The 19,001-nt window shown below is 36.0% G+C and overlaps 1 protein-coding gene across 3 annotated transcripts in view; it reads left to right on the forward strand.

The window, feature by feature from the left end:
* The window catches only part of GULP1 (GULP PTB domain containing engulfment adaptor 1), a 143,914-nt gene extending 125,288 nt beyond the window's left edge, over positions 1-18,626 (forward strand). For 2 of the 3 annotated variants that reach the window (XM_065750690.1, XM_065750689.1), the window contains exons 9-12: positions 709-936; positions 3,314-3,452; positions 10,490-10,584; positions 17,813-18,626. In XM_065750690.1, coding sequence (XP_065606762.1) covers positions 709-936; positions 3,314-3,452; positions 10,490-10,584; positions 17,813-17,884 — 534 coding nt within the window. In that variant the 3' untranslated portion in view covers positions 17,885-18,626. The remainder of the gene's footprint in view (positions 1-708; positions 937-3,313; positions 3,453-10,489; positions 10,585-17,812) is intronic. The other variant, XM_065750691.1, reaches the window with a different exon arrangement.
* The last annotated feature ends 375 nt before the right edge of the window (positions 18,627-19,001 follow it).

Here is a 19,001-nt window from a genome sequence, read left to right on the forward strand (position 1 = left end):
ATTTGTTTGCCACTGTGACAAGCAGTTCTGTGGGAATTCAGAGATCCAAAGAATCACATACTTCAACATTTTTATTTCCCCAGCAGTGGAGGTTTATTTTGTTCTGGATCCTGTGCTGTTGTTGTAGTGATAAGGATTTCTTTGTTGCTTTTGAGATACCTACTGACAATACTGTTTTCTACATTCAATTATTCATATATACACAAAAGACGGCAGAAGAATATTACTGTCTGTAAATATTTGCTCTCAGCTTCTACAATTAAGGAAATGAAAGAAAGTCTGATATTAATGCAAGCCTTAGAATGTATGTGCTGTTAGCTTCTACTGCAAGAAATTTGTTTTTTTTCTATAAATATCTGTGGGATATGAATGGTAGGTGTTTCCTGCTATGTGCAAATATGAGATATTGCTGTGTGTTTATGAATTTGGACATTTGTCAGTGCACCTGAAATGTCTGCTTTTGGAAAGATCCCTGTCTTTATTTTACTGTAATGTAACTATTGAGGTGCAGGTCTTCTTCATTGCAGTTAACGCTGGGCTACCTCTTGTCGTAGTAATTTTTAGATTTGGTTCTCAAGTATTGTTTAGCTTTGTATCTTGTCACTATAGTACTGACCAGCAGTATGAAAAGCCTTTTTATTCTTCTTTCCCTGACGTTATCTCATTCAGTTCCTCAGAATGTTTTCTCTTTCTGTGATTCCTTTTCAGCTGCTGCACATAAAGTGTGATAATGATGAACATATGTTTCAAAGACCCTCTACTTTTTTCTGGTGTAACAATGAGGATTCACCACCTCCTTGTTTAGATATCTCTTCCATTACGCTTACTCCTAGGAGTTCTCCTGACTCTAGACTACCAGCTGGATTGTTAATACCACCACCTTCAAAAAGTGGTCTTCCAAAGCCAACCAGTGAATACAGCTGTCCGAGACCTCGTGTAATCCTGCTGTGCAAAAGCTTTCTCTTTTTTTGTCTTTCCTGTGTTCTTTCTCTGCTGCGTACTAACGTTAAAAGTTCACATTTTGTACAGTGATGAAAAGACAAATCAAATTTATCTTTGATTCCCTTGGAGTTCTCTTAAAATGTGGAATTTGAAAAGACTTGCTCATTTTTCTAAGCAGCCTTTTTTTCTTACGCTCCTAAATATAAGTTGATATTTTAACAACATTTTTAATTTAGTCCATTAATGAATCTCTCGTCGATCCTTTATTGAAAGCGTTATATGAAAAATAACTATTCAAATCAAGCAATTCTTAAGGTCCAGTATGAAGGCTTTTTCCCTTCATAAGTTAATGGAAAAGTAATCAGCTGTTAAATACGTTTTAGTATACTTTATAAAAACTGTGCAAAATGAGGGTTTAAAATTATTTTAAAGTATAAACAACACATATTGTCTGCTTTCTCACAGCAATATGCTAAATACTCTCAACATTTCTTCCATTTGCTAATAACATCTGGCTGTATTTGTCAAACCATGGCTTTCTGCATGCATTCACTAAATATCAATGCTTCTTGTGCTCATACGCATTTAAAATATGCATTGATTTAAATAATTGAATTTTAGATTTAAAGTAATTGTATGAATAATATCAAAATGTCAAGCAACTTCAAGTGGATAGCATAGAAACAGAAAATGCCACTGTAAGACTTATGACTAAACATAAATGCTTCATATTTATTGTAGCATCTGTGTGTTTCCCAAGTAATTGGCAAATAAGGAGAATCTACGTTAGCATTTACTATTTCTGAGTCATTCTAGGATTGTTCAGCAACACTGATGGGCAGTACAGATTAATATATATGGCATGTACTTATATGCTAGAGCTGATCCTGCTTTCCGGATGCAGGCAAGACCTATCTACAATCAGACATTTGTTTCTGTGAAGATGTGAGATTCTTTGTGTTTACAACGAGTCAAGCACATGCACTGCCCTGCTTTTTGTGGCAGCAGATGACATTCAGTGATCTCCTCCTCTGACATAAGTTTTCCTGAATCTCTGACAGTGCATGAAAGCACCGGAAGGTTAACGCAGGGTCCATAAAAGCAGCAGTAAGAGGCACTTGTGTCTAATGAATATTCACTGATATCTTTTCCAAAGAAATCATTGATATTCCTAAGCTAACTCACACTGAGGTCAGTGGAAGTTCTGCACATGTAAAAATCTTGAAAATTAGTTATTTTATGAAGTTCAGCTCTGATCTTGCCAGGGAATGCCAAGATGGAGGGAACTGTATTATTCTGGTTGTTTTTAAGAATCGAAACAAATCAGCATGTGACATGTGGCTTTTTTTATGCTTCTGTTTCAGTGCATCTAGGTAGAAATGTCCTTGTTTTCTATGAAATATTGAAGTGTTTGCATGTGAATATTTTAGTCAAAATGAATCTTACTTTAAAGTATCAGGCTTTCCCTCTGCCTGACAGCATAGACATTCTTATTCACGAAACGTTTATTTTGTGTTGTCTAATACATAAAATTAACATTAGTTTTGCATATGTGTTTTGCTTTCTGCTTATCAATCAGAATTCTAAACTATTTCATCACCTGTTTTAGTGTTCAGAATGGTTAGTCTTGAGCATGCCTCATTTATCTCCTGTGAGATCAGTGGGCAGATGGCAGGAGGAATGAATGAACGGATAAATAAGGCCGTAGAGTGGTTATGATTGTGTTTTAGGGTTTATTTGCTTATCTGGTATTTTTTTAGAAGTCTGTCAGAGTTTTGTGTTTTATGAATGACATCACTTCTGTTTCACATTGGAAAATGAGATTTTTATTTCTGATATCAGTATTCATTTTACTGTATGTCTGGGTTGTTAGTTATGAAAAAATACATGTGATGCTTCCATCACTGTGGGATTTTTGATCACACAAGGAAGAATTAGTGAAGAAGAAATAATTGGGGTTTTGTCTTTTAATTTTAGCTGCTTGTTTTGTGCATTTGGGAGTGTAGTATATTGTTGCCATATTTTCTTAACAGGGACTTGTGAACACATCTGTATTCATACTTCTGGAGTATAGAACTGCTTATTACCAGCTTTTTCAGGTTTAACTGTGATACGTGTCTGGCTGTACTAGATTTTCTGGAAATTGAATGATTACAATGCTGCTTATATATTTGGAGAGTTTTAGCATGTCTGAGTCTCTAAATTGCAAATGCCATTTGCTTGGTGTCAGGAGCTGTTTTGTGCATGCTGATGGTTATTTATAACTTTTGAAACTGTATTTCTTATCTGCATGCTGAAAAAAATCAGTGTTGTGATATTTTTTTTTTGTCCATCGGAAGCATTGCCCTAATATCTATTGTCCTTGTTGTAGGCAGGCTGTGTGACACCTAAATCACCCTCCACTGACATCTTTGATATGGTTCCCTTTTCTCCCATATCCCCTCAGTCATCAACACCTACTCGCAATGGTACACAGCCTCCTCCAGTACCCAGTAGATCTGCAGAGATCAGTAAGTTCTTTGTCAACTGACCTACTTTTTACTTAATCTTATTTTTTTTAGCAAAATTATCCGAAAGAAATTAAATTTGTTTTGCATGAAAAGATAGATACAGGTTTTCTATTTTACATTTGATAATACCTTTCAATTTCTATACCATTTTCCCAAAGTCATTGGTGTTACTGCCAAGTTGCATTATAAATAAATACATCTACTTGCTGAAACCAGTGTCTAAACAGTTTGAAGGAGTCTGTTTGGGGGACTATAATTTGGCTTTTATTTTGCTATGTGTTTCTTGCAGTTAATTTAGGAAATATTTTTATTTCTCACTAGTTCTTTCCTTGCTACAGTTGTAGCATCTAAAACCTATGTTTGTTAGGAATAGAATATGAATATGGCAATGATGATACAGAAGGAAGAGCTGAAGAAATTAGTCAAAATGAAGTGTCATGAAATAATATTTTTAATACTTCATATCATGCACAGCTTTTTTTTTCCTTTATAGTTGACAAAACTTCAGATCTGTGGACTGTTCCTGAAAATCTCTGAAAGATGTTTAATAATAGCAATTTTATTTTTCAAATGCTTAAAGGCCATTAGGATAATATTTTCAGCTTAATTGGAAATCTTATAGGAATCCAGGGATTACTTTTGAAAACTCTGGAAACCACCCGGGGAGGAGGGAGTAGCATACACACAAACAGTGCTAGAGGTTGTAGGAATATCTGTTAGCATGTAGCATTTTCTCTTTTGTGCCTATGTTAGTATGGATAAGGAACTTGAATGTCACTGCTTGTTGCAGTATAAGACAGTATTTGAAGAATTTATCTGTTCTGGGGAACGCTAAGATACAGAATTTTCGGGTATGAATGCAAGCTGTGCACGGTTGTAATGATACAGTATGAAACTTCTCTTGCTGAGCATCTTCTCTAGTAGCCTTATATACACAACTTTAACTGTCACCTTCTAAAGAAAAAGGTGTTGCAGCTATGGGTTCAATAAAAAATTCCATTGTGTTTCAAGAGAAGGCTTTAAATGGTTTTATGTAAATGGTATGTTGAGAGAATTACAAACTATTCTATTAGTTAATATTCATAATTCACCAGAATATTGAACCAAATATTATAATAGGATTCTAAGCTGCTACAGTAAAAAAAAAAAAAAAAAAAAAAAAAGACTTCATAAAGAACAGGAAAATAAAAAACCCTTTCCCCGAAATAAAGAGAAAACCAACTGCTTTCATGAGGGTTTTTTTTTCCACCAAAGTAAAAACTGCAGATATCGCCATAAAATTGGTTTCAGTGTGCATATGCAGCTTCAAAAGTAGTAACTTGGATTATGAGATGAGATTTCTGATATAGTGGTTGTCCTGCTTCAGTGCCATTGAAATCACTGCTAGAAATTCTGTGGGCTTACATGGGAGTCAGAGTGGTTTTGAGTACTCTACTTTTCTGATTTCTGTATTTGTTGAAACACTGAGCTTTAAAATGCAGAAAATAATAGATAACTTATAATTATGTGATAATTATGTATTATTTAAAAGTGTTGTTTCTTCTGCATTTAATTAATTTGATTTTCAATTATGATTCATATGACAAAGCCATGCCATATCTTGCCAGCTGCCTGCTAATTCTGTGCACTCCTCTGTGTGCCTTGCATCATGAGGGAGTTACAGAATGATAACACATTCTGTGTATACTATTGATCCCTGTATTTTCATGCTATGTCATAGAATCATAGAATCAGAAAAGTTGGGAAAGATCTCTGAGATCATCTAGTCCAGCAGTCCTCCTAGCCACCTACATGGCTCTCTAAACCAAGTCCCTTCGTATTTATTACCTCTGCCTTTTACATAAATACCTTCAGAGATGGTGACTCAACCACCTCCCTGGGCAACTTTTTCTAAATACTTCACCACTTTTGCAGAGAAGTTTTGTCTAATATCCAATCTGAACTTCCCCAGTGCAACTTGAGGCTGTTCCCTCTTGTCCTAATGCTGTTACCTGGGAAAAGAGGCCACCCCCCACCTCACCACAACCTCCTTTCAGGCAGTTGTAGAGAGCAGTAAGGTGTCCCCTGAGCTTCCTCTTCTCTAGACTGAACAATCCCAGCTCCCTCATCCACTCCTAATAAGACTTGTGTTCTGGTCCACTCATCAGCTTCATGTTCAGAGCCCTTCTCTGAACATGCTCCAGGGTCTCATTATCTTTCCTGTAGTGAGGGGCCCAAAGCTGAACACAGCACATGAGATGCAGCCTCATCAGGACTGAGTACAGAGGGATGAGCACTTCCCTGCTGGCTGCACTATTTCTGACTTGAGCTGTGATGCCACTGGCCTTCTTGGGCACCTGGGCACTCTGCTGGCTCATGTTCAACTGAGCATCGACCAATACCATCAGATCCCTTTCCTCCATGCAGCTGTCCAGCCACTCTGCTCCAAAACAATAGCATTTTATGGAGTTGTTATGACTGAAATGCATGACCCAACACTTGGTCTTATTGAACTTAATCCCATTGGCCTCAGCCCAGCAATCCAGCCTGCTAAGGCCCCTCTGAAGGGCATTCCTGTCCTCAGGCAGACTGGCACTTCCCTATTACTTGTTACATTACACGTTGCAAATTATTGCACTCATCAGCTATTAACATTTTCTGGTGTATTTCTAAAATGCAATTTGAAGTAGAGGAATATTTTTTAATCAAACAAGTACTTAGTGTGTTAGATGACAAAGTTCAGATCCCATAAGGACTTTATCAAATATGGGTAATTTTGCAGTACTAGCAGTGTACAATAATACATTGTTTTGTATGCTAATGGTGCCAGTAGAGACAGACTGGCATTTCTCTCTCCAGTACAAGTCAGACAGGTGGCAACCAAAAGGAGCCAAAGTGTGGAGTCTTACTTTTTCTGAGGTCATATTTTCATGTTCTTCTCAATCCCTTTGCCACAGCCCTTGAGAATTTTTCCTCATTGTTTTGATAAAATTATAAGATAATGTAGTTATTTTTTTTATTGTTTTTATAACTTTTATAATTTTTATAACTGAGCTATAAGTACCTTTTGCTTTGACCAGCTCTCAGCATATAGTGCATACAACCTAGCACTCTAAGAAGTAGAGCACTGGCCTTCCATTGGAAAGATGGTTGCTTTTTAAAAAAGGAAAAAGCTTCTTGAAATTTTGGGCAGGAATTTGCAGGTTGGACAAATACATGATATCTCTATAGGTAACAGTTACAAAAGGGATGATTCTTTCACAAACGAAAGTCCTTTCCAGAGTTGTATTTTCACTCAAAATGTTGTGGAGAATTACTTCATTTAGAGCTGATTTTACAGTCACTGGCTTGCAGGCTAAATGTAAATGTTGCAGCCAAGTAAAATAATTGCTTAATTGAAAAATTGATGCACACAGAGTTAGAACAACCAAAAATGCAGTGTTGACACCATGCCACTGCTTTCTTAGAGCACCGAGTAAGGGACTGCAAGAGTCCTTGTAAGTTATTGGGAAGATGAATTTATTTGTGTATTTCTTGTTGGCAAAGCGTTGTCACATCTCAGAAAAAAAAAAAAAAAGGAAAGAAACATTCAGTTGAATTACTGAAAATTTATTTCATGTAAAGGACCTACAGCAATCCAAGGTCACAACTGTCAGGTGCAGAAATCTGCTCCAAGAGTTATCTTTCCAGAATCTGTTGTTAGAATAATGGTGGAACCATTTGTTATGCTGTAATAATTCCAAAAGAAAAAAGTATGGAGTAGCCTGCAGCTAAGGGGGAGGCTTCCTGGCCCTCATTCCCTCAATTTATTCCAAATATTTTCTTGGGTGCTTATCTTCGGTGTGATTAATTTTTATTTGTCATTACAGCTGTTCCAGGACATTTGGGGAAAGCATATATCAGCACGACTCTGTGTCTGGATGATAACTAATGTAAAGAAGTATGGGATGCAAAATAAAGCAGAAATGCCAAATATTTGTAGAGTTTTGTTTGTTCAGTTCTTGCTAGTTCTGAGTTTATTGCAGAATGCAGGCTGTGACTCTCCAGCATTACTTGTTTCTTGTCCTGAGTGTCAGATCCGGTCGCAGATATATGAATTTACTACCTGTTGATATCTTTCTGCAGTTTGAGTTACAGATGCCAAGCATCACTGTTTTACAATTTTGGAATTGTTCATTGATTTCCCAAGCAGTGAGTTTATTTCCCTCCAGTGTGAAATGGAATTGGTCAGAAGGAGGGAAAGGAAATCGTGTGTTGATCAAAGGGATTACTTTCAAAGACTTACCAGTTTGTACTGGAGATAGAAATGCCTGTCTACACTACATTGGAGAGTGTACCAGACAAGATATTATTGTTGTATCCAATATATTTTCTTGCAAGTACTTTAGCATGAAATATTACTGATTTGTGCTGTCTCTGCTAAATTTGAGCTAAAAAGTGAGCAGTGAACAACAGCAACAAAGGTTATTGAAATGACATGAAAATGTGGAGCTCTGCAGTGAGTAAATTTCATCCAGTTTCCACATATTCATCTTTTGTTTCAAAGAGAAATACTGATTGAAGGTATTTCATGGTGCTCTAACTCAGCAATGTGATCTCTCTGATAACACGCTAACTTTAAGTGCAGAAAAGCAGAGGTTATTAAGCCTAAGGATTTTAACAGCCATTTCAGTGAATGGATTTCAAATTGTAATAGAGCTGGCTTCCCAAAATGTGCAATGGAAATTCAGCAATTAAAATTCCTTTTTTAAAATTTGATTCCATACAGGGCTTAGTAACTCCATCATTCATAATAAGTTGTTCTGTTTAATGTCTGCCTTGAGTATAGCAATATGAATTAAATCACCTTTGACGTGAAGTAATGTTCCACTGAAGGAGTTAAAACCGTTCTGCTAATTAGCTCAATACTGTCATAAATAAAAGCACAATACTTGTGCGTATTGTACCTGAGTAATGTTCATAATACTTGCTTTCAAAAATAGTGATGTAATTCCAGTACTAGGAAATGAGAGAGTTGTGTTCTCTACTGTTCTTTCATGAATACATTCCTTGAATGTTTGCAAAGGCTTGGTGTTGAAACTGGCTGCTTTAAGCTGTCTGACCACATAGAAGACCATCAGCTGTTTGTGATTCTGTGATTCCCTTTTTAGGATAAAAAGTACATGTAAAAAGAGGAAAAAGATAAGGAAAAAAAAAAAAAAAGAAATGGATGTAGATAATGAGCAAATAGACTTAGGAGGGACATAAAGTATAAACATTTTTTCTTCAGTAGAGGTCAGATTGAAAGTTGAAGCTGCTACACATCTGAAGATCTCTAAGTATAAAATGTGTAAGGATGCTGATTGTACTGGAGCAGACCCATTTTGGCTGTGAGAGAGGCAAGGAATGAGGTAGATCCTAATTTTTACTTTAGGTTATCCTTGTTCATGCCTCTTTTGCATAAAGGCATTCTGCCTCAGCCAGGAAAGACTGGATTACTATTATTATTATTTTTTGCTCAAGTGAGATTTTGGAATGAGGATCTCAGCTCTGGGCTATCTCCTGTTCCCACATGGAATATTGCTGTTAAGCCCCAGCTGAAGTGCGTAATTAAAATGGGTACTTAATCAAGTTCCTACTTTTTTATGTACATTATTATGGGGAAAAATGGTATATTCTGATTATTTTAGATATATACCATGCAATACAGTATGGTAACACCAAATATTAGGTCAAATCCCATGGAAACTTACTTGAACAATGAGCCTAGGCAAGTACAGGTCTAGAGTTTGTAGTCTATAAATGACAAAATTAAGACTTTTATTTAGCTATATTAACGTTCTTCAGTACTGCTAATGTGACTGATAACAATGTGGATTTAGTGTCAGGTTAGCAATTATCAGCTTGAATGTCTTGTACATTGAGTAATATCTGCGACTAAAACAGAAAAAGAGATATTAATTTCAAAGATACTAAGAGTCCTTTTTCCTATTATCCTGTGAATCCAATATTATTTTGAGTTAGGCAGTACAAGATTTTTTTCCTGGACAACTGTGAAGGTTAGACGTTTAATATTCTCTTCAGCAATTACAGAGCTGCATTAACTTTGTTCTATGAGTATTGCCATCAGTGTGGTTGGGTTGTGTTAGCAAAATGAGCTTCATACTAGTTTCGATGAATCTAATATGGGAAAGAATAAGTCTGTATAGATGGCACTCTATCATGTAGAGAAAAATATTCCAGTGAAGTAAATTCCATGTGAGGATGAACTAGCTTTGCAACATTTCAGTAAGGGAAAAATAATTTTTTGGAGGTTTTTCCAAAAAGAAAGCAACTAACAAAAGCAAAAAGATGCCTCAGCACTGAAAAGGACCTTGCTTTTAAAAAGTGAGAAACCATATGATGTGACAGAGAAAATTGCATCATTGCTTTTGCGGATCCAGTGTTAGTGGAATTTTAGGGCAAGCGACACGGTCTACTACTTTTCTTCTTCCTTGACTGTTCTTTGGTTGAGAATTACAACCTAGTAATTAGTTTTATTTGCTACTAACTGCAAACAGAGGAACTCCATCAAATGCAGAACTGAAATTCCATGAGTAAGGGTAATTTCCTTTACAAAAGTCCTTAACCTGATGGTCAGAAGTGGCAGATATGAAGGCTAATTTGTTTGTGAGAATTTGCTTCTGACATAATGAAATTTGGTAATCGACATCCAGCTGTTCCCTCTTAATCTATGAAATACACACTGATTTTAGAAGGCACTTTAATAGAAGCTTCCTTATTCAGTTTGGAATTTCTTCTCCTCAGATCCCTATAACTACTCTAGAAAGCAAAGTCATTTAATGAAAAGTCCATAAAGACTTAACAGAAGTTGCTGGTGTTACTGGAAAAAATGGTTGAGTATCCAGTCTTGGAAAACTAAACAAAATCTGACTATTGAATTTGGATGTTAAAAAGTTGCAGTTAATTATTTGTGTATCTGGAGGTGCTATTATTCAACCTGTAAGATGAGTTTTTCAAAGAGCTGTTCTCCTAGCTCATGCCTTTTCTTTCAGTGACTCATTTTTCTGTTGTTCCAGAGAGAGACCTTTTTGGAGCAGAACCTTTTGACCCTTTTAGCTGCGGGGCAGGAGATTTCCCTCCAGACATTCAGTCCAAGCTAGACGAGATGCAGGTAACTATTGTGTTATGTAGTATGTATGTATTATGCAGATTTCTGTGGTGATATAAATATTATTGAAATACATTTTTACAGTGTTTTTAAAACATACTCTAGTCTGTGCACACGTAGATAAATAGGAGGAAAAAAACCAACCACTGTACTCATGGAGAATTGGACCTTATCAGCCTATAGATCTTTATAGGCGTTATCACATTATATATGGTACATATGATATATATGTACCATATATGTATTATATATATGGTACAATATACCATATATGTACATATGGTATTAATACAGCCAGATACCTGCAATTATTTAAGGCTTACCAGTCCTGTAGGAAAAATTAATACTGCTACTCCTTACTGGGAGTGGACTGAGCAAGTTGAAAAAAGAGCTGTGGTTAGAGCCCTACAAATACACTGACGTTGTTATTCCTCAGAAAGTCATACCTGACTATTGCATTCTGGGCCACATTCTATCGAGAACTGCTTCAAGAACTCAGGTCTTTTTTCATCAGAAAATGTTTGCTGATTCTGAAATACTCTATGCTGTCTGTTCAGATATTGACACAATTTGAAGCAGTTCTAGGAGAAGGCCTTCAAACTTTGGGCTAAGTCTCAAGCTTTGCAGAACTGCTAATTCCTTGACAGCTTGCTTATCTGTTTTTTTTTATTTGTTTGTTTGGTTAGTTTTTTTTTTCATAGCAGCATGCTAGCAAACAGAAGGGTAAAACAATGGGAACTTGAATTTCTATGATCCTGGCTCCTCAGCAAAAAATGTTCACGGGGTTTCTAGGCCTCCTGTGTCTTGAGAGCCTAAAAATATAAGTGCAAGTTCTCAGGCTCACAGATTTCCTCCCTTCTGCCCAGAGAGCAGCAGAAACATTTTAAAATGGCTTCAATAAAGTTAATTACTGCTTAATTTTCCTAAGTAAAATTCTGGAGTTCCTGTTCATTGACACATCTACATTTACATGTGGATGAGTTTTCCATGTGGACAGCACAACTGGAAAACTCCTCACACTGTGAAATAAGAAATGTATATTGCTCATCTGCACTCTGGCCCATGTAATTTCAGGTAGCAGCTAAAAGGCAAAGCTGCTTTTTTTACACTTACAATAGAATTACTTATGTTTTGTGAATGCAATAACCAAGACCTTTGGTACTAAACAAAAACAAAAAGACAGAGATCAGTGTTTCCATTAAATATAGCCTGTTATTGGTGAAAATGAACTACAGCATCTATGAATACTATGAAAAATGCTGTGTGTAAAGGTAAATAACACACAATAGCAATTTTTATCACGAATAGTGTTTTGTCAAAATTTTATATTGTTGGACTATGACTTTGTGCTGTCATGTTATGAAACCCCAAGAAATGGACCGGTAGGAATCTTTATCAAAGGTGTTTGATAAATCATGAAATGGAGAATTCACATCAATTTCTACTCTGTTGACAACAAATATGTGTATTGCTATGTTCTATTGCAAATAATATTGCCTTACTTAAGTAGTCTGCTGTGTTGTGCACGTACATGTTTAATTTTTTTTATTTGACCTGTAAACTTGTGTCATAGAGAACCTAGCATACCTTGACACCTTTAATGAAAATTTACTAGGAGGCTTTTGTGTTGACGTAAAAGTTGTTCACATATAATTCTATTCAGTCAAGCACAAAGCTGACAGGATGTGGAGAACAAATCACTTCTGGCTTTGATCAAAACAAAAGCTATATGAAGTTACTTTCCAGTGACATTCTTCTATCACTTTAGATCACTGTTATATTGAGTTGCCATATATAAGTACAGAAGCTCTTTCTGTAGATTGTGTGAATCAGTGGTGCAAAATACAAATTGAAAAATGTTTTTTTCTTGTATCTCTTTTATCTTCTTATGCTTTCCTGGGTGCCTAGCGTCAGCGATGGTTGGTATATCATATTTTAATAATGGTATTTAAAGCATTTATTATTGAAATGTCCATATGCACGTCTGGTGTTTTTATGCTATTACTTTATTTATAAATGTTCTATGGTTTCATATAAATGTAGATATAAAAGCTTCCAAGATTTGTATTTAAGCTATGCATTTCTATATGTCTGAGCTGTTCTCATTTTTAGAAGCCTACAATTTTTAAGGTGAGGATGGTTGATTAAAAAGTTCTTTCATTTGTTTAATCAGCTGATATCACAAACCCTTTGATTTCCTCGTGTGATGATGAAATGTCCAGTGTTCTTCTTTGGTATGGTCATTAATGAAATCATCTGTGTAAAACCTTGGATGCATAGATTTTATACCAGTACAGCCATCTATGTAAATGCACTTTCAATTGGAGACAATTACTTGAAAATTTAAAATGAGACCAAGTTAGCTGTGTTAGAGGTCAGTTGTTGCTAGAAACAGCCTGCGAGAGGAAAATGAAATGGCTGCCCCAGAAGGTCAAACCACAAAGCATGTACTGTCCTCTGAGAAATCTAAAATTCAGAAAAATTTGAGGAAAATGTGAGCTGCTTTCCTTCACTGGGATGAATACAAAGTCAAGGGAGCTGTTGTCTTCACATTTTCATAGTCTTTGAGTTTTCAAAGTACAGCCTGTAGCTCAGTGAATATATACATCAATTAATATACAAAGGTGGTCAGCGTCTACTACTTGAGAATATAAACTTATTCTGAGAGGATGTTGTTAAATTCAGCTTAACCCATACTCAGTGAGACCAGCAAGCAACCCTGGAACCAGCCAGTGTCAGGTTCGCTGGAACAGCTCAGGCCCATCCTTCAATCCACTCTCAGCAAGTGTGCCCCAGCCTTCAGAAAAGCTGTCTTAGAGAACATGTGTGTTGGAAAGGAACATGCAAGCAAAGCATGAAGAGAGGAAAGCGCAACAAAGCTGAAGAGGCACTGGGGGTGAACTCTTTAAGCAGCAGGTGCTTTCCTTTGTATCTGATATTCTAAACTTAATGGAATCAGTTTCCTTAACCTCTGGGGGAACAGTTTATGTTTAAACTTTAGGGAGGATCCAGATTTCACGGTTAAGCTCTTTCTATTCCATTTCTCAGTCCAACCTCTGCTGATCTTTTTGGAGAGCTCAAAACTCCGGCATGTGCTGAGATCTGAGTTTTACAGCTCAGACATCTCTCTGAAGACTCTCCAATCTCCTGTTTCCTCCACCCTTATGCTGAAACATATTTTCATCCTTTCTATTTTGACTGCATCCAAACATTAATAAAATGAATCTATTTTCCCAGAAATCTTGCAGTGAGGTGAAGTTTCCCTGGATCTCGAATCATACTAGCAACAGCTGCAATGATTTATTAAAATCTCAAAGTAGTTAATGTTATAAATCTGTAGGATCTGCAGACCATTCTCCCTGCACAGCACTAGGTAGTTGGGAGGCTTATCTTATTTACATCCAAGATAAGCTGTGCTCAGCTCTCTAAATTATCTTCTCAATACATGTGATTTATCGTTGGTTCACTGAGTTTGAGCTGACTTAAGTTCATTGAGTGAAGTCAGTTGGTGAAGGGATAAAGAATCTAACCTCAGACAGGGCCATGTGGGTTGACTTTGGCAGATTTACCTTGTGATAAAGCTGAAATAGTTTGTGTTTCACTGCTTGTTGTTTTTCAACAGAATAGCAAGAAAAAAAGGAAAAAAAAACTGGGAACTTTGGAAGATGAGTTGTTTTCAGATTACTTTTCATACTGGAAATAAACTTTGCATCTCTAGGAGACCCATCATGTGTTAGTACAATATTATTTTTTTGGTAACTAAGATGTTCAGTGCTTGTGTTAAGTCATCTTGGAGGCACTGTCACCATGTAGATATGAGCACATAAGCAAAGCACATTTTACACATTCTATAGCTCTTCATGTTCTGTTTCCTGTCCAGTCTCAGGGATGGTCTTTGCATTCCTTGAAGATCAGGCGATTTTGAGATATTTTATGACCAAATGTTACTGTTTCGTTACTGTTTCCTGAGTACAAAAATCTGTGGTGCATATACTTTGTAATGCAAGGAAAATGTGTTATGCTAAGAACACATTATGATAAGGTGAAATATTTGAATTTAATATTTAAAATAATGAGTACTAAAATTGGTTATACATACCATGTAATGTGTAACAAGTACTGACTATGTCATTCTTAAGGAAGAAATATTCTGCCTAATACACTAATCCTGTTTAATAGAAAAGGATAAAAGTAAAAGTTGAATTATAATTACTCAGCCATTCCAACTGACGTCATTATTATTACAGCTGTGAATGCTGGGTTTGGAGTGGAGAGTGTAAGGTAGGCATATGCTGGATATTATAATAAACATACAGCAGTTTCAAGTAGGAACCATCAGAAATGAGTGAAGTGTGTATAAAGAAAGTGTAATCTTGAAAGTTGACATAAAGCTGTAGGTGTTCTGTGTTCTCTTACTTGCCTTAATCACAGCTCAGCTGTGCCTGGACAAAATGAGAATCTTTTTGTGAAGACTTGTCTTACAGCTTGGCTGTCAGCAGCTGATGGGATGGTTTTCTTAGTGTTACGATTATCATGTATTTTCTGAAGTATAGTTTATCAGATTCCAGAAATAATGAAGAATTTAGAACTGGCTGGGAATGGAGATGGCTGTGGGAAATCTGAAGTTTGTGCTTTCTTAATCTTTAGGAATTTGGTTGCAATTCCTTTGCCAAAGAGTCTTCTGGAGTATGCCACATTTAATGGGAAGATTGTTTGAGGCAGTACAGCTTTCTTTGAGTACCCTGGTTTATAATCCTACAGGCTTCTTTTCCTCTACCTTAAATACTCTTAAAATAGTAATAATAAAAAAAATCTGAATTCTTCTCAATTCTGAAAAAATCCCTGATGGCTCTTCAGACTGCCCCGGTGTCCTGCTTGTTTTTTGACCCTGTGGTTGCCATGAGAAGATGGACCTGCTAGTTACAGTTGAATGTGATCCTGTGAGTTTTGTGATATTAACAGGTGAACATCATGCACATCCCCTCTGGTCAGTATAACAGTGAGATGAGCACACGCCCCAAAAATGCAGATATGATTTGTTCCTAGCTGGTGAGAAAAACAGCATTGGACATACAGCTACGTAAGACCACTAACAAGCAGTTCTGAAACGTATAAAGGAACGATAGGAGCCTGCAGAACAGCATACAGAATAGGGCTGGCAGAGATTTGAAAGGGCTCCCAGCAAATGTACAAATGATGTTGCATCCTTGTTAAACCAGTCGGCATAGTTTTTCTACTATTATAGCTGCATCAAGAGGTTGAAGCATAAACTATCCCTTTTACAACCTCAAAACTGGAACCTGCCTTTAAGTATTTTAAAGTATTACGGTTTCAGATGCACTAGGACAAAGAGGTTTATGATTTGGCAGATGGCAGTGTTGAACTAATCCTAGGACTGGTGCTTCTGTGTAAGCAGTCGCCTTCTGACTGCTGTTACATCAAGAAACTGCATTCTTTAGGTACATAACCAGTTGTTATGGTTTTATGATTTATTTATTTATAACATGATGTTATGATGTGGAATATCAGTAATACAACAAAAATCATAAAACTATAACACCAGTGTCTCATTTATAACAAGTGCTGGTTTGGACCTTCACACTCCGTTTGCTTGAAACATTTTTTTACGGAATGCTCCTCCTGTTAGCTTGTTGAAAAGTACAGAAGGGAGGGGAAAAAAAGTCAAATATGCCAGTGAGAATTGTCAACACCATGTCACCCAGGTCAGACAAACCTGGCAGCACAGCTGGGAAAAGCTTACAACCCAGCAACACTACTGGCTCGCTATCTCGTAGTATGAATATTAGGAAAATGCAGACTTTGCCTGTAAAATCTCAGATCATTTAGTAATCATCTCCAGGAAGTTTATTGGATTTTTCAGCATTGCAGATGGCAGTGGCTGGTGGGGTTATTAAATATTCAGACTCTTAAAATCTAGCCTGGGAGTTACATTTGTTTGAAATGAAGCTGGTTTGATGTATGATTGATCTGTTAAAGCCAAAAGGTGTATTCCAGAGGTACTCCTGTGCATGCTGTGGAGGCTCCTTATGAGAAGATTTAGTTTGTTTACAGGGTACTTGCTTTATAAAAGCTCATAATCAATGTTCTCCAAGTGAACTGCAGGCTCAGAGAGTACTGAGCTGAACAGTGTGATAGGTGCCACTGGAGCTGATGTTCTTGTGGCATTTCTATTCAGAGTCCTTGTTTCCTACTGCTTACAGCTTGACTATGCCTTCACCTAACAGACTGAGCATTTCTGGATTCAGAGGTGACTTTTCTTTTGTCAGTCAGGCCATGAATGTTCAGCTTCTTTTAACGAGAAAAAGATAAATAAAAACAAGAGTGTTTTCCCTGCATTAAAAGTGCCGCTGTTACTTTGATGCAAGCTGGGTGTGTTTTGTAAATCAAATATAGGTACTTGTGAAAATGAATCTTTTCAGTGTAAACAGTGCTAGCATCTAGCTAACAGTAGTGTTTCTGCCAATAAAATGTGAGAATTTAATTTAACTCCTTAGGAATTTATTTGCTCCTTCAAAACATTGTATTATGATGCTGCTGAGTGTTTCATGCATTTAAAATTCATCCTTCAATCATTTGGAATAAAACAGGTATGACATTATTTGCCTTTCAGTGAAGCACAGATGACCATAGATTGTAAAGCATAACGCTTCTCAATGTAACTGCATAATGAATGATTCAAACAAATCTCTGAGATTTTGTTGGGCACCACTACATTTATGATTAGACTACTTCTAATATAAGGGATTGCTGAATGTACACGATACCTGGTGTTAATAGCAATGTCTATGACTTAGGTCTCTTTAAAGTGTAAATATAATAAACTTTTTTCCTCATACAGCATACTGATCTTTCCTGCTTATTAATTTGTTGAATTTTGCTCATGTTCAATAGGATTCAAATGAAACTTGTTTATTTTTCTATCAGTTTATGTATATGAATAGGCAATATTTTTATTCTAATAATACATTATATACACAAGGTGTTTCTTAAGAGTGAAGTCCATTTACAAGTTAATGGCTAAGAGAAAGTTAAGAAAATTGACTGACCAAATAACGTAAATGTGAATGATCCTGTGAAGCATCCTTTTGAAAAGTCTTAGCTAATTACCCAGAATTTGAGCTAAAATAAGCTGGAATTTAGAAATTTATAGAGAAAATAATCCTCTAGAAATTACTTTCTCTTCTATTAACAATGTCTTGTTTCATTGCAGGAGGGGTTCAAAATGGGATTAACTCTTGAAGGCACAGTATTTTGTCTTGACCCACTAGACAGCAGATGCTGATGCCAAGAAACTCAATGTGACATTCTTATGCAGTGTTTTTTAATTCTGAACATGTATTCACAAATATTATCCATGTGCCAAAATATGCTTTTTTTCAACATGTAAACTCATGAGGTTTGCTTCTGTAAAAAAAAAAAAAAAAAAAAAAAAAAAAAGAAAAAACAATTCCAGTCTTTCCCTGTACAAATGTATAAAGTTGTATTCGTTTCTGAAATATGAATTAAGTTACGCTGTTGTTTCTTTCCCTCACACTTTGGCCCAAGTTTACTATGCTTTACTACTATTTGCCTGGAAAAGTTCTTCAGAAAGCTCACATATACCTCTCTGCAGAGATCCAAGCATGATTTTCACATAATGCTTTACTTGGCAGTGTGTTTTGAAAGGAAGCTTTTAAGACATTATTTAAAGTTCCATTGGTAGAATGATTAAGTGCAGTTGCAATGAAAAAGCAGAAAATAGTTAACTAATAATATATGCTTAAAAGAAATTGGAATGTTGTACAATTAATTTCTCTTACTGTGTACAGTTACTACACTGTATATCTGTTATTAGTTCATAAAATCCAGATGGTCATTAAATCATGTTTTAGAAGCTAACAAATTGGTAGTGTTAATTAGTGTTTCATAACACAGAAGAGATGCTAAATTGCAGAAATGGCGAAGTACCTACCCTCTGTTTTATTTTATAGATGAGCAGTAAAGTGTATCATTTGTAATTAATTACAAAACAAAATTCATAAAAATTGGAGCATAAGATTATGATCTTGCTTTTACTTGGAAATTTATGTAATGATGTGCACAAGCAGGGACTCTGTTTACAGAGGTTAATTCTGTGGGCTACTCTCAACACCTGAGTGTTCACAGTTGGGCTGTTGAATATTGTTTTCATGTTCTTCTTTGATGTTATATGTCTTAAAGTTCGAAGCTTGCTGTGAAATGTCAGTATGTTAGTAAGTCCTTGATACTCACTAGTTTTTCGTGTTAACAAACAACTTCACGCCAAAACTTTCAGCTGCTAATGAGTTTAATGCTGACCTTTCTATGCATACTTCACTAATCTTCAACACAAGCAATAAAATAATACACTGAGCTTATCTCAAAAAGGTATTATCATTATC

The sequence above is a fragment of the Cyrtonyx montezumae genome, unplaced genomic scaffold (genome assembly GCF_038088225.1).
Source record: "Cyrtonyx montezumae isolate F1298 unplaced genomic scaffold, pur_monq_1.0 scaffold_7, whole genome shotgun sequence".
In the NCBI taxonomy this organism is placed as follows: Eukaryota; Metazoa; Chordata; class Aves; order Galliformes; family Odontophoridae; genus Cyrtonyx; species Cyrtonyx montezumae.